Source organism: Hyla sarda, chromosome 4 (assembly GCF_029499605.1).
Source record: "Hyla sarda isolate aHylSar1 chromosome 4, aHylSar1.hap1, whole genome shotgun sequence".
In the NCBI taxonomy this organism is placed as follows: domain Eukaryota; kingdom Metazoa; phylum Chordata; class Amphibia; order Anura; family Hylidae; genus Hyla; species Hyla sarda.
In genome coordinates, this window is record NC_079192.1 from 206,824,259 (window position 1) to 206,840,291 (window position 16,033).

General features: G+C 41.6%; 1 protein-coding gene across 3 annotated transcripts in view; it reads right to left on the bottom strand.

Moving 5' to 3' along the window:
- DCLRE1C (DNA cross-link repair 1C) overlaps positions 1–16,033 on the bottom strand; it is a 58,500-nt gene that overhangs the window by 36,738 nt on the left and 5,729 nt on the right. For all 3 annotated transcript variants that reach the window (XM_056573378.1, XM_056573379.1, XM_056573377.1), the window contains exons 3-8: positions 14,200–14,284; positions 9,582–9,641; positions 8,877–8,932; positions 4,709–4,810; positions 4,261–4,333; positions 3,738–3,878 (exon numbers count right to left, since the gene is read on the bottom strand). In XM_056573378.1, coding sequence (XP_056429353.1) covers positions 3,738–3,878; positions 4,261–4,333; positions 4,709–4,810; positions 8,877–8,932; positions 9,582–9,641; positions 14,200–14,284 — 517 coding nt within the window. The remainder of the gene's footprint in view (positions 1–3,737; positions 3,879–4,260; positions 4,334–4,708; positions 4,811–8,876; positions 8,933–9,581; positions 9,642–14,199; positions 14,285–16,033) is intronic.

The following is a 16,033-nucleotide window of genomic DNA, read 5'->3' on the forward strand; positions in this document are numbered from 1 at the left end:
TACCGAAAAATGTACTGTGTAGAAACGGAAGCACCCAAAATTTACAAAATTGTGTTTTTTTTCAATTTTGTTGCACAATGATTTTTTTTCCTGTTTCGCTGTAGATTTATGTCATTACAAAGTAGAATTGGTGGCGCAAAAAATAAGCCCTGGTATGGATTTTTAGGTGCAAAATTGAAAGGGTTATGATTTTTTTAAGTTGAGGAGGAAAAAATGAAAGTGCAAAAATGGAAAAGCCCCTGGTCCTTAAGGGGTTAATCAACTGGTGCCAGAAAATTAAACAGATTTGTAAATTACTTCTATTAAAAAAATCTTTATCCTTCCAGTACTTATTAGCTGCTATATACTACAGACAAAGTTATTTTCTTTTTGTCCACGGTGCTCTAAGCTGACACCTCTGTCCGTATCAGGAACTGTCCAGAACAGGAGCAAATCCCCATAGTGAACCTATGCTGCTCTGGACAATTGCTGATACAGACAGAGGTGTCAGCAGAGAGCACTGTGGACAGAAAAAAAAAAAAAAAAGAAATCCAAAAACAAAATAACTCTCTGTAATCTACAGCTGCTAATAAGTACTGGAAGGATAAAGATTTTTTTTAACAGAAGTAATTTAAAAATCTGTTTAACTTGCTGTCACCAGTGGTTAAAAAAAAAATAAAAAAGTTTTCCACCGGAGAACCCCTTTAATGACAAACATAAGAATTTCACCAAGACTTAGCCCACCGGGCTCCTGCAGGCTTAGCATTCCTGTGTCCTCTCACACTTGAAGCCGCTCACCTGAGAAGCTTAAGTCTTTGCAGGTGAACATATATGGCTGCAACCACACCAACACGCGTTCACCAATGGCTGCACAATGTTGCTGATAATCCGTGCAACATCACATGGGCACTGGTGAATGCATGGGGGGGGTGTTTTGCCCACCCACGTTCACCTGCATGTGGAATGTGGCCTAATAACTCCCTCAGGTGGTTTGCACAGAACCTAACCAGCTCTAGGCTGGAGTGTAGCATATGGACCAGGGGCTGTCACTCCACAACAATCTCTATTCCATAAGCCAGTGTTTCCCAACCAGGGTGCCTCCAGCTCTTGCAAAACTACAACTCCCAGCATGCCTGGACAGCCGAAGGCTGTCCAGGCATGCTGAGAGTTGTAGTTTTGCAACAGCTGGAGGCACCCTGGTTGGGAAACACTGGCAAAAGCATTAAACTGCCTTCTCTGTTCAAATTATTAATTAACATAATTAATCAATATTGAGCTTAGATGATCACTCGGGACAAGGAAGCAGGTTGCAGCTTAAGCTTTTAGGCAGGGTTTACACCACAGAAATCCCAGACGGAAATTCCGAGGGCAGCGCTAGGACCGCACAGACTGCACTGCCGTCCCCACAGACAGCAATGCATTTCTGAGCAGATCTGTCGAAAGACTGTGTGGACGTAAACATTCTTTAGGCGGATCTGCTCAGAAATGCATTCCTGTCTATGGGTATGGCAATGCAGTCCGCACAGTCCTAGCCCCACCCTCAGGATCTTAAGTGGAAATTCCTGTCAGGGATTCCGTAGTGTAAACCCAGCCTTAGAAATTGTCCGCGAGATATTTTACAGTGAACCGATTTCTGCAGCTTGTTAGGTATTAAGAAACATAGATGCTGCGGAACCTAAATGGTTCAAGATTTTTAATAAAAACCCCATGAATTTAAGTAAATTAATAAAAATGCCCCTAAAGGTATCTGTAGGCTTAACATTGTTAGAAAAACTAATAACTAAAAATTCTACTTTGAATTTGTATTTTCCGGCCACTGGTACCGCCACTAAACATGAGAACAGGGGTCTAGAGCCCTGCATTGGGATGCTGCGGGACCCAACCCAAAACCTGCGGGCAGTCAGGAGGATGCTGCGGGATGGCGCGGGCTGTAAAGCACTATGCCTGCAGGTCCCGCAAATCTCGCAGCAGCCTCAGTGACTCAGCGGCAATCCCACCCTCCGTGACTCAGCGGTAACCCCACCCTCCGTGACTCAGCGGTAACCCCACACTCCGAGTACATTCACTAACCACTCACCAGGGTGAGGCTGCTGCTCCTCCTAACTGCCTCCTCCCCCGCTGCTGATGTAGTGCCACCATTTCATCTGTGCCAGCACCATTCAATCCCTTGTTCAGCATGCCTGCCCTGGAGGACCAGTTAGTGAAAGTGACCCTCCATCTTCAGCTTTTGCTGCCGCCTGGGCCTCCACTACGGTATGTAAAAACACGATCTACACAGCACACACTCACTGTGCGCTGTGCTGCAGCCCAGGCAGTCGGTGATCCTCCCAGGGCCTCCGTCCGTGTCTGCAGACAGAGCATTTCACTCTAGTGTCTTCTACAGACCTTAGGGTGCAATGCTTTGCACATACCTTCCCATATGTATAGCAGTGTGTGTGTGTGTAAATTCCTATACAGGTGGGGGTATGTGCAGAGCATTGCACCCTAATCTGTACTACAGACAAGGGTGCAATTCTCTGCACATACCCCCCCCACCTGTATAGAAATGTAAATACCCCCATGTGTAAAGCAGTGAGTGTGTGTATGTGCAGACTGCAGAGCATTGCACCCTAGGTTCTTCTACAGACCTCAGGGTGCAATGCTCTGCAGTCTGCACATACCCTATGGGAGCTATAACAAAAAGTAAAAAAAGTGTAAAAAAATGTTTACCCCCTTCCCTAATAGAAGCTTGAATCCCCCCCCCCACCAACCTTCCCATTTTTTAAATAAAATAATGTAAAAAAATATAAAAAAAAGTATGTGTATTGCCGTGTGTGTAAATGTCTGAGCTATTAAAAAATAATGTTAATTAAATTGCACAGTCTATGGCGAACACATCAAAAAAATACTAAAGTCCAAAATTGCGCATTTTTGGTCACTTCTTATGCCATAAAAAAAAAAATAGTAAAAAGCTATCACAAAGTCCCATTAAAACAAAAATGGTACTAATAAAAACTAGAGACCACAGAGCAAAAAATGAGTCCTCATACATACATCGGTCAGTGCCTCTGAGTCTGCACAGTAACTGCTATTCACATCTGTACATACACTAGAGTGCAATGCTCTGCACAACCCCATGTATAGCAGTGTGTGTACTACATACACTGCTATACATGGGGAGTATGTGAAGAGCATTGCACTCTAGTGTATGTACATTCCTATGTTAGCGGGAGCGGGCGGGTTTGGACAAACATTTTAGTGGGAGCGGGCGTGAGTGCAGCAAACACCCTACGGGAGCGGGCGGGATTGGTCAAAAGAGTCATCAGGAGCGGGCGGGAGCGGGATTGAAAAACCAGTCCCACAGAGGGCTCTACAGGGGTCCCTTCCATTTCCTGAGTGAGCGGAGTGGTGGTCAAGCACTGTACCCGGCTACCTGCAACAGTCCTACTGTGAGTAGAGGGGCAGTGCACATGGTCAACCAGCACTCCATTACCTTGCTGGGTAAGGGACCCCAATTCTTATGATCGGTAGGGTGCCCAGTCAACCTATTCAGTGGATCTCGGGATACAAATCATGCAACATCTCAAAAAGAGATCACATTTAATCTGTTAGTTTTATGGTAAAAGGCTAAGCCGCTAACCCAGCTGTAGCTTGAAATGAAAATAAAATCAATTAATATCAACAATTCACAGGTATATATAAGGAAGAGACCTTATTGAGGACTTTGTAATAAAACACTAAAGATAGAGCCTTGAAATGGTTTCTGCGCTCCACTTTACCTTTGCTCCAAATTCCTCACTCAGGTTTGTGAATAGATATTCGTATCCATAAGCTGCTTTGCAGTTAAGCCAGACAACATGGTAAGGACCTAGTGTTATCCAACTACGGACCAACTCCAGAATCCCCAGCAAACATTCTTCCTGGAGTAAACAAAGGAAAACACTATGTTCAATTAATCTCCTAAGGATTTACCTTTTTTTCACAAACACATTTCAAGAGCTGTAACTTCTTTACTACACCATCTACATGGCTGTGTGATGATCTGTTTCATTGTGGGATGAGTTGTAAACTTTTGAAATAATTTAAAGGTGCACATCATTTATTAACTTTTTTATATTTTTGAAGGAGGAGAATAAAATAAAAGTTCAATTTCTCTATTGTTTTCTGGATTTTTTTTTACTTTATGCACTATGTGGTGCACATAACATCTTAGCTTTCTACTGCAGGTCATTTTTAAATGAGGAAACAGAGAATGAAGAAGTAGTAGTTGTATTTCAGAAACACGTGTCAACAAGGACTCACCCTACTGGGAATCTGGAAAAATTTGGGATCACAGAATGTTGTATCTAAATAAACGCTTTCAATGTCTTTCACTCTATGAAAAAAAAAAGAGTTATTATAAAAGAACTTCTGTAGAAAACAAGACCAGGATTGTTCTATGGGTGGAGTCTTGATTTCAGAGATAAGATCAGAGATCTTCATTTTAGAATAGGGTTCTGTAAACAAGAGCACCCAGGACGTGTAGGAATCATGCAAACTCATTAAACACACTTCCATGACCACATGTTTTAGAAGACCAACAATAATACTAAATCGTACTAAGGAAGGTATGGTGGAAGAACCAAACTGAATGACTATAGTGAGTCCCATCTAGAAATGTATGCACTGCTAAACTATTTCTACACCAGCAGGTGTGTATCACCACACAAGGAAATATATGCTACTATACTGTATATATTATACTACACACCTGCTTCCTGAATGCAAAAGCTCCATACGGGACACTTCTCCTTTTGCTAGTCTAAAGTCCCCAGTATAGAGAACAGTGCCATTTTGTCCCTGAAACAAAAACCTGAAAAGAAAAATAAGGACATATTTCAGAATCTGAGAACAATTACGCAGAATACTGTATTGGTCCTGCACAGACCCCACTTAGTGGACCTTTCCAGCAATCTAAATCAAAGGAAACAAACCATAATGCCCAAAGTGTATCAACGAAAAGTGCTATATTAAAATATAACTTTTACTAGTTACTATAAAAAAACACCCAAATAGTAAGTACAAAAGTGTGAAGATACATAACTACCAAATCATTTACCAGATAACTGCAATGCCACAGTACGGACAATAAAATAGAAATGTCATATAAACGTTTAATTATGTCCTCGCGCAGTCTCAGTCTCTATATAATACCAACCAGCTCAAGAAGTGTGTGTGTGAAGGAGTTCAAACACCATAAACTAGATTGGAGAACAGAGCCCCATAGACTATATTCATATGCAGTAATCCCAACACGTTTCAATCATCGGGAACAGCGACGTCATCAGGGGCATAACTTACCGCGCGCAGTAGCCAGAGTGTTTGGCTCCCTGCCACTGCAGCATTCCTTCGCATCCAACTGGCGCCGGAATGGGACTTTGACACTGAACCGATGTCCGGTCCACATTGTGAATGGATCTTGGCACTCCATTGATCGCATTTAACTGAATGTTCTTCATTTACTTTTATGGCATATATGGACAGGATACTGTGGAAGTTCTTGTTAAATTGACCTAGTGTCAATGTTTAAAAAAGTTCTATCAGTCTGAACCCCGAGATATTTATTTCTTAGTTATGTTATGCCCCTGACGACATCACTGTTCCCAGTGATTGAAACGCGTTGGGATTACTGCATATGAAATAGCTTATGGTGATCTGTTCTATCTAGTTTATGGGGTATGTCCTCTTGAGCCGGTTGGTATGATACGCAGACTGAGACTGCTAAAGGACATAATTAATCATTTATTTGCCATTTCTATTTTATTTTGTCTGTACTGCGGCACTGCTGTTATCTGGTACATGATATGGTAGTTATGCATCATCACACTTTTGCACTTACCATTTGGGTGTTTTTTTTATAGTAACTAGTAAAAGTTATATTTTAACATTCTGTTGATACTCATTTTGCGTTTTGGTGTGTTTTCTTAGCATCTGAGAAAATTCTTAATACACTGCAGTGAATGTGTTGGGTATAGAATTAAAATATTCAAAACGTAAATAAAAAAAAGACAACAAGCGAACATAAAAAAAGAACCTCATGGTTTAAGTTAAATGGTTTCTATGGCTCCATATTGCTTTCAATTGAACGGATATCTGAATTGGCATGCAGATCTATAAGGCCAATCCTCAGCTTTTCAGAACAGAATGCACATCAATAGGGAACATGTTGCAGGATACAAAGTTAGTGATGCGGTTATTATTTCATGTACATTTCTTCCAGAGCATAACAGTGGGACAAAAATACCCTATTCACATTTACTGCCAGTGAAATGGTTGTGGATTCTGTCTATATTCAGGCAGGGTACCCATACTGGCAGATAGGAATGCTGGGGAATGTAGTTCAGTGAGGATGTAATTACCTGCTGGTCTTTCAGATGCTTTTACACACAATGGGGGAGATTTATCAAAACTTGTGCAGAGAAAAGTTGACCAGTTGCCCAAAGCAACCAATCAGATCGCTTCTTTCATTTTTTTAAAAGACCTCTGAAAAATGAAAGAAGCAATATGACGGGTTGCTATGGGCAACTGGTCAACTTTTCCTCTAAACAGGTTTTGATAAATCTTTCCCAGTAGTCAGAAAAAAAAAAAAAGTCAAGGACATAGGACGTTTTCGCCATTTACCCCACATCTCCATATCCCTATAGGTTTCACTGGGTCACTAAACTATTGCACAAAGCTCTAGTTTTAACACCTGCTGCACCAGCTGTTATTGTGGCTCTAAAAAGACATTTCCCTTGCTGAAAAGAAGTAACTAAAATGATGCTCTCATTGGGGCCTCTTCCTGTTTTTACCGCTGTTCAACTGACAACATTGACTCAACTGACTTAATTCTCATTAATGTACTCCTATACAACATAAATGGGCTGTCGTACTCCTATACAACATAAATGGGCTGTCGTACTCCTATACAACATAAATGGGCTGTCGTACTCCTATACAACATAAATGGGCTGTCGTACTCCTATACAACATAAATGGGCTGTCGTACTCCTATACAACATAAATGGGCTGTCGTACTCCTATACAACATAAATGGGCTGTCGTACTCCCATACAACATAAATGGGCTGTCGTACTCCCATACAACATAAATGGGCTGTCGTACTCCCATACAACATAAATGGGCTGTCGTACTCCCATACAACATAAATGGGCTGTCGTACTCCCATACAACATAAATGGGCTGTCGTACTCCCATACAACATAAATGGGCTGTCGTACTCCCATACAACATAAATGGGCTGTCTTACTCCCATACAACATAAATGGGCTGTCTTACTCCCATACAACATAAATGGGCTGTCTTACTCCCATACAACATAAATGGGCTGTCGTACTCCCATACAACATAAATGGGCTGTCTTACTCCCATACAACATAAATGGGCTGTCTTACTCCTATACAACATAAATGGGCTGTCTTACTCCTATACAACATAAATGGGCTGTCTTACTCCTATACAACATAAATGGGCTGTCTTACTCCTATACAACATAAATGGGCTGTCTTACTCCTATACAACATAAATGGGCTGTCTTACTCCTATACAACATAAATGGGCTGTCTTACTCCTATACAACATAAATGGGCTGTCTTACTCCTATACAACATAAATGGGCTGTCTTACTCCTATACAACATAAATGGGCTGTCTTACTCCTATACAACATAAATGGGCTGTCTTACTCCTATACAACATAAATGGGCTGTCTTACTCCTATACAACATAAATGGGCTGTCTTACTCCTATACAACATAAATGGGCCATCGTACTCCTAGATGCTGTGTGCAGAGCATACTAACTGTAGTGTTTGGTGGGGGACCAAAACTGAAGTTAATATTAATGGCGTACTCTCGATTTACAGCTGAATACTCCTTAAAGTGGCACAGTAATAATAAAAAAATAAAAAAAATACCTTTGATATGTCCTAAAGAGACGTCAACATTTTTTAACAGTCAGGGTATGGGTGGTCATACCCCAAGAAATTTCTAGATATAGTCAGGTTTAAAGGAGTACTATGGTGGATTTTTTTCTTATCCCTCTGTGCCCGGGCTGCAAAACAAAACAAAACAAACTTTAACTCACCTTCCTACGTTCCCCCGTTGCTACGATATTGGTATCCCGTTCTCCGGTCCGTCTTCTTCCGCTTCCTGCGGGACATTGCTGCGGCCGGTGATACGCTGAGCAGCGTGACTCACCCTCTCGCAGGAAGCGGAAGAACACAGGGACCGGAGAACACAGGGACACAGATATTGTAGCAATGGGGGAATGTAGGAAAACAAAAAAAGTTTGTTTTGTTTCGTTTTGCAGCCTAGGCACAGAGGGATAAGAACACCATAATACTCCTTTAATGCGTGCCAAGCAAATTTTCCCTGGCTTTGTACCAAGTCACTGAAATTGAATCATAATTAAAGTCTATGGAATCATATAGAAAGAACGGGGAGAGAAATGCTCAGCTGTACACTCCTCCCCTTGTTCTAGCAATTATTCAGGGTCTCAACAATCAAAATCAAACCATTTCATATGTCCATAGGATGTGTCAAAAGGTTATTATTACTGTACACTTAAACCACTGTCTGGTTACTAGAGCAGAAAAAGGAAAGATTTGGAGCTCTAGGTCTAAAAATATATGGGCAATGATGAGTTAGAAAATGTATTATATAAAATTATTAAAAAAAAAAAAATCAATAAAATGCATAAGAAAATTGCTAAAACTTTCTAATAATTTAATTTCTAATAATTTCTAAAAATGAAAAGGTTGAGATTGGTTGCTATAGACAAATCAGACAGATTGACGAATCTGGGCCAATGACTTTGCCGTCACTGTCGGTGTGGTCTACATACATCAAACATAGTAGTAAGGATTACTGTGTATATTACATTACTGAACCTGGACAATGACCCGCTGGCAAGAGTGTGATCAAAACCTCTTCCTTCTGTAAAACAAACATATATACAGTTAATAAAATATACACGTACTGTGCAATACCTTTATTTCCATTTTATGCACAACTTATTTGAATTTATATACATTGGCTGCAGTGGTGTCCTGCCTCAGCCAGTGATGTGACACATAAGGGCCCAGCACCAGGAAGAGGAGTGTGGCAGAGACTGGGCGCAGCAGTACCTAAAGCAATTTGGGAGCACAGAAGGTAAGTTCTGTCTTTTCAGTTAAAAGGGATACTCTGGTGAAAAACATCTTATTCCCTATCCTAAGATGTCTGATCGCGGGGGTCCCACTGCTGGGGACCCCTGCGATCTCGGGCGTGGCACCGCGGTAATCCGCGCATGGAGCGAACTCCGCTCCATGCCGGATGACTGGTGACTACAGCCACCACGACCCCTCCAGCGACCCTACCCTGGCTGAGTCCAGGGCCGGCCTAGAGCGGAGATAGGGGTCTCCCGGTGAAGATGGACGGCCCAGCCCACCGGTATGCCTGAAAAAAATGTCTCCATTTTCACTATTAATTTTTACGCACTCGAGTATAAGCCGAGAGGGGCATTTTCAGCACGAAAAATTTGCTGAATAACTCTGCTTATACCCTAGTATATACGGTACATGGAAATAGATAAAGCAATACCCACTTCACCAGTAGCTTCATCGATCAAGGAAATCTGTGTTGGAGTATCCACTTCAATTGCTCTCTAAATAAAAGTAAAAATAGTGGAGAAGATTTACTAAGGTGAGAGTTCTAGCCTGTAATGCAGTAATGCACCACAAAATATTGCAAATGTTGTATGCTACATTTACTACCTGCTTTAGACACTTAGAAAAGGGTGCAGCTTTGATGATTTGGCACTGGTTTTGGATCTATTTACATGTACAGTATTTTGCATGTACATATTTCTGCAGGTCTGAAGCTGTGTTTGGTTATTTAGTTTGCACTCGGGGCTACAAACTCATGCTCGTGGCTGCAACGTTGCATACCTACTTGTATGAAATACAGCTTCTGAGACTGTGACAGTAACCCCTGACTAGTGCAGCGCCACCCTCTGCAGCATATAAGCATCTACATGACAAGACATGCGAGTAATAATAACCTGTGTGATGCATTCCCCAGCAAACGTGGCAGGCATGACTCGTAGACCACCACCTATGTGTCGGAATATTATTGCTCTGAAGACGTCTTAGTAAAAATAACTTATGTGGTGCACCCCCCCCCTGCAAACGTGGCAGGCATAACGGGCAAAGCAACCACCTATGTGTTGTAAAGTTATTGCTTTAAAGATGTGACAGGCATAACGGATAAACAACTACCTATGTGTCGCAATGTTATTGCTCTGAAAGAAGAGTAAGTACCAATAACCTATTTGGTGCCTCCCCCTGCAGACGTGGCAAACGTAATGTGTAAACCACCACCTTTGTGTCGAAATATTATTGCTTGAAACATATCCTTAACAATAACCTACGTGGTGACTCCCCCTGCAGACGTGGCAGGCATAATGGGTAAACAACCACCTATGTGCTGTGATGTTATTGCTCTGAAAACGTGTCAGTAACAATAACCCATGTGGTGCATCCTCCTGCCTATGTGGCAGGCTCAACGGGTAAACCACCACCTGTGTGTCAGGATGTTATTGTTGTGAAAAAAATTGTCAGAGGCAATAAACTATGTGCTACCTCCCCCTGCAGACAGGGCAGGCACAACGGGTAACCACCACCTGTGTGTTGTGAGGTCACTGTTCTGTGTCAATCACAATAACATGGGCGGTGCATCCCCTGCAGATGAGGCAGACAAGATGAGTACACAACCATCAATGTCAGGCATGCTGTGTGAGATCTACGGTGCCAAAAGCATGACAAGAACACTATGGAAACGTGTGCCTGGCAGACATTATGAACAACTGCCCCGTATTATAGCTGTAATGCACATAGGGAAAACGCTAAATGTAAATATGATGACTGCTATGATGTGTGCATGATGAAATGGCAATGAACGTGTGCATTATGTAGTACATGTACATTGAATAATAATACTTCCGTATGCCTGACTTGAAAAGCTATGAAACATATGCACCGAATACGCAAACTGTACCATATTCACTGAATAAAATATTATAACCATAAACACTTATAACACTGACCATCTGTACCAACGAAAGCTATAAGTATGCACGAACCAATGACTTACCGATACGTACAGAACAACAATGCTATGAATACAAGCAAGACATCCATTCCAAACATACCTCCAAGTCAAAACGTGCGCATGACAAATAGTGTACGAGTGATGCGAGTATAGCAGTAACATACATGGTACAACTTAACATGGTGCATACCTAAGAAATGATTGTGGCGTATATATGATACAACCAAATCGTGGCGTGGTACCAAACTTAATTGACAACATAAACTTCAAAGTGATGTAGTAACCTATGTGTAAGAAATGCCACCAAAGCATGGTATAAAATGCAAAATGCATGTGCGTAGTATGAGTCTAGGTACTGTATGACTGCTATGGGCGTACATCATGTGTACCTGCTATGAGTGTTCACCCTGTATAACTGCTATGAGCGTACCACCATAACTGCTATAAGTGTATTTACCGAACCACCGCTATGCGCGTATGCAGCGTAAAACTGCTATAAGCGTATATGTCGCACAACTACCATGAGCGTATATACCATATAATGCTATGAGCATACATACCGTATAATGCTATGGGCCTTTACACCGTATAATGCTATTAGCGTATATACCGTATAATGCTATGGGCCTTTACACCGTATAATGCCATGGGCGTATATACCGTTTAATGCCATGAGCGTATACACCGTATAATGCCATGAGCGTATATACACCGTATAATGCCATGAGCATATATACACCGTATAATGCCATGAGCGTATATACACCGTATAATGCCATGAGCGTATATACACCGTATAATGCCATGAGCATATATACACCATATAATGCCATGAGCGTATATACCGTATAATGCCATGAGCGTATATACCGTATAATGCCATGAGCGTATATACCATGTAATTGCAATGAGTGTACATACCGTATAATGCAATGGGTGTATATACCGTATAAATTGCTATGAGCATATACTGTATAACTGCAATGAGCTTGCATATTGTATACTGCTATGGGCATACATACCATATAACTGCTATGAGCATACATGTCGTTTACTGCTATGACTGTACATACCATATACTGCTATAAGTGTACATACTGTATACTGCCATGAGCACACATACCATATACTTCTATGAGCGTACATACCATACAAATGCTATGAGCATGTGTCTGATCTGAAAATTGTGAGTGTGCGCCCGGGATAAAAGTGTGAGCTCAGACAATGTTACTCAAAGTGCGAATGTATTGAACCAAGGTATAATGCTGTGACTAGTACAAGCTATGACTCCCCCCCCCCCCCCCCCCTTATTTTTTTTTTTTTACTTCATCCCTACCCCCCCCCCCCCCCCCCCCAAATAAACCCTGGTACTCAAGGGGGTATACATCCTACCCATACAGTATGCATACACAGAAGTAATACAGACAATTGTACAGAAAATTCTGCCAGAGCCTATGGAACAATACTGACCACAGCTGGGGAGCTCATCACAGTGTGCCAGGAGAGACGGAGAGTGTACTGCACGTGCGCCGGCCAGTGCGGGGTGGGACGGAGAAGGTGCGAGTCTTGCAGCTACGCTGAGTGTACTGCCGAACATCCACCTGCCCAGCAGTCGTCTAAGCACTGTAACATCCCTGCAATGCACCTCCATGCCGAATGCGTGCAGGTGCCTTCCAGCTCATCCCCACCCCACTCATACCTGTATGCAACTGCGCAAGTACCGTCCAGAACCTCTGCACATACAGGCAGAGAGGGCCGTACCTCCACGAGTAGCGGGCGGCTAGAATCCCACCTGCAGCAGCCATCGGGCTGTAAGAGATGCCGAGACCGTGTCATTAGTAGTAACAGCCAGCACCGCAGCTTGCAGCTGCCAGAACCTCGGCGGGAAATCCAAACCCAGAACACCAGTTTCGAAAAAACGTCACGTACGTCCTGCCTTAGGGGGTGTTATATACTCACGCCCCCCTGCCCTGACTCCTGTAACCCCGCCTAGAGGTGGATGGGTGTGGAATACTCACGCCCCTCGCACAAATACAGCCTTAACAGGCTTAATACTTACCCTAAAACTGTTTTAAGTGCCAAAAAAATGTGGTGACCTGTAATAATAAGTCAGGAGCATTTCCAACTTGTCAACACTATGCCTGTTTCTAGACGGTATCTAAAGCAGATAGTAAATGTAAGAGTGGTAACATGCACCAACATATCATTACTGTCATTTCTCAATAAAATGGTGGGGTGTTGTAGACAACCGCTCTCCATATGCAGGGCTGTATTTACAACTCACTCTGAATACACCCCACTAGGCTGATTCCTCATACAGGAGGACCCCCCCCCCCCCATATACAGAAAGTGAAATCAATAACAAATGTACAATATAATGAGCGGCTGTAGATTTGCGGGGAAATTTAGCAGCTGTTCGGACATGGATTAACCAAGGGTGGAGGGGGTACAGGCCCACGAGGTGTCTATTAGAAAATACAGCCATGTCCATATGTCCCATGAGGGTGTATTGACGTCATAGGAGGTATCCAGTATAAAGAATTGAGCACTCACCCGGTCCTGGCGAACAATATACTTCTGGGGCCTGACGAAGCACTGATTGCACGATACGGACCGTCGCCCAACTCACTCCCCCACCCCTTTTTCCGTCCGCTCTCCTGCATGATGTGGAACGCTAACATGTTGTAACACAACAAAGAAGTATATTGTTCGCCAGGACCAGGTGAGTGCTCAATTCTTTATATTCTTCATACTGGATATCTGTTGGACTTTAGATATGAGCACCGGAATGGTCTTTTAGCTGGAAGAGCATAGCAGCATATGAACTAGTGAAGTAGCAGTGCCGTGTGAATTCTGTTGTGAACTGGGACGTCATAGGAGGGCTTCTCTCATTACCTTCCGGTTAATGTCTGGCTGGCCACAGCTTAATGCAATAAAGTCAGCTGTTTGCCATTGTGATGGAAGCAGAACCGCAAAGATCAGCTGATTGCCATGGTGCCAACATTGACAATGGGGTTGTCTCTAATGGTCAGTATGCAGAAAAGACATGGAATGGTATTGTCCTGTTTCTATTATTTAAGGTATTTGTAGGATAAAGATGAATAGGAACTTACAATGCGCTTTTCCCAAAATTCATACTTAGGACTTGTTAGTAGTAATTCCTTTGTTACTGGAGAACAGTACAGGAAAACTTTAAGGCTGTAAAATATAAAGCAAAATGAAGCTTTTATTCTTAGAATAGCAACTTCATGTAATTTGGTGCACAGGACAATGAGGATGTATAAAAGCATGTTAAAGACTATGTATTCACTATTCGGGAGATTTATTAGAACTTGTACGGAGGAAAAGTTTAACAGTTGCCCACAGCAACCAATCAGATTTCTTCTTTCATTTTTAAAAAGGCTTCTGAAAAGTAAAAGAAGGGATCTGGTTGGCTGCTATGAGCAACTGGTCACATTTTCCTCTGCACAAGTTTTAATAAATCTCCCCATATAAGTTCTGACAGACCACAAAAGTGAACTCCCGGAAATGCTGCTCAAATGAGTTGTCTGGTTTGGAAAACGTTCTTCTGTTATACATAGATCCCAACCAATGGCTTCTCAAGATGGGTACAGTCATGGGACTCCCTGAGGAACACCAATCATTCCTTTATGAAGCATCATGTGGTGTCAATGGATGTCAACCTGTAATGTAATGTCCCAAAAGGAAGACTTCATTCATATTCCCTATGTACACATGGATATGAACTTAAACATGACTGCTACGTTATGGGGATATTTAGGCAAATGGCATTCATGGCTTATGCACTAAATGCTTAAAGATGGTTCCCCCTCTGTAATCTAATGGGGGAAGACAGGACTAAAACTCTATTTTAGACATAGTAGCTACCACATAAATCATCTGCTGTGGTGATGCTAGAAACTGATCCTGTTATATACAGCTATATATTAACCCCTTTAGGACATCCAGGTTTATTTTTTTATTTTTGCACTTTCGTTTTTTTCTCCTTGCCTTCTAAGGGTATGTTCACACTGAGGAATTGGAGAGGAATTTCCATGAGTAATTTTGCTAGTTTATTCCTCTCCAATTCATTTATCAGTGCCAAACCCCATTGATTTGAATAGAATTCCGCTCTTCAGTTCTCACTTAAAAAAAGAAGAAAAAAAAAAAAAAAAAGGGAAATTCTAATTGGTGGTTGTTGTCCAGCAAAAATAAAAAAACACAACAGTTTCCTCCTATATTCCGTGTGGAAAATCCGTGCGGAATTCAGCACTAAAATAATTCCTCGCCAATTCCTCTGTGTGGACATACCCCAATAGTCATAACACTTTTAATTATCCCACATGAGGCTTGTTTTTTGCACCACCTGTTATACTTTGTAATTACATCACTTATGTTGCCAAATAACTATGGTGAAACAAAAAAAATTCTTTGTAGTGCAAAACTGAGGAAGAAGAAAAAAAGAAAAAAAGCCATTTTGCCATTTTTGGGGGCTTCAATTTTTACGCAGTGCACTTGAAACATCTAAATTTTGTAGGTCCATACAGTTAAAGTTTATATAGGTTTTGTTTTATTTTACTTTTAAAAAATTAGAACTTTTCGTATGAAAATGAATATGTTAAAAATTGTCCTTATATGGGGCTGTATGACATATTTTCCTCATATGGGGCTGTATGAGGGCTCATTTTTTGCGCTGTGATCTGTAGTTTTATCTGTATTATTTTTGTTTTCATCGCTTTTTATGATATATCGAGTGACCAGTGCGATCCTTGACTTTGGTATTTTTTCACGCCATTGACTGCGCTTTAACTAACATTATATTTTAATAGTACGGACATTTTTGCATGTAGCGATACCACATATGTTTATGTTTATTTTTGTTTACATTTTAGTTACAAAATGGGAAAAAGGGGGGGGGGGTGATTAAAACTTTGATAGCGGAGAAGC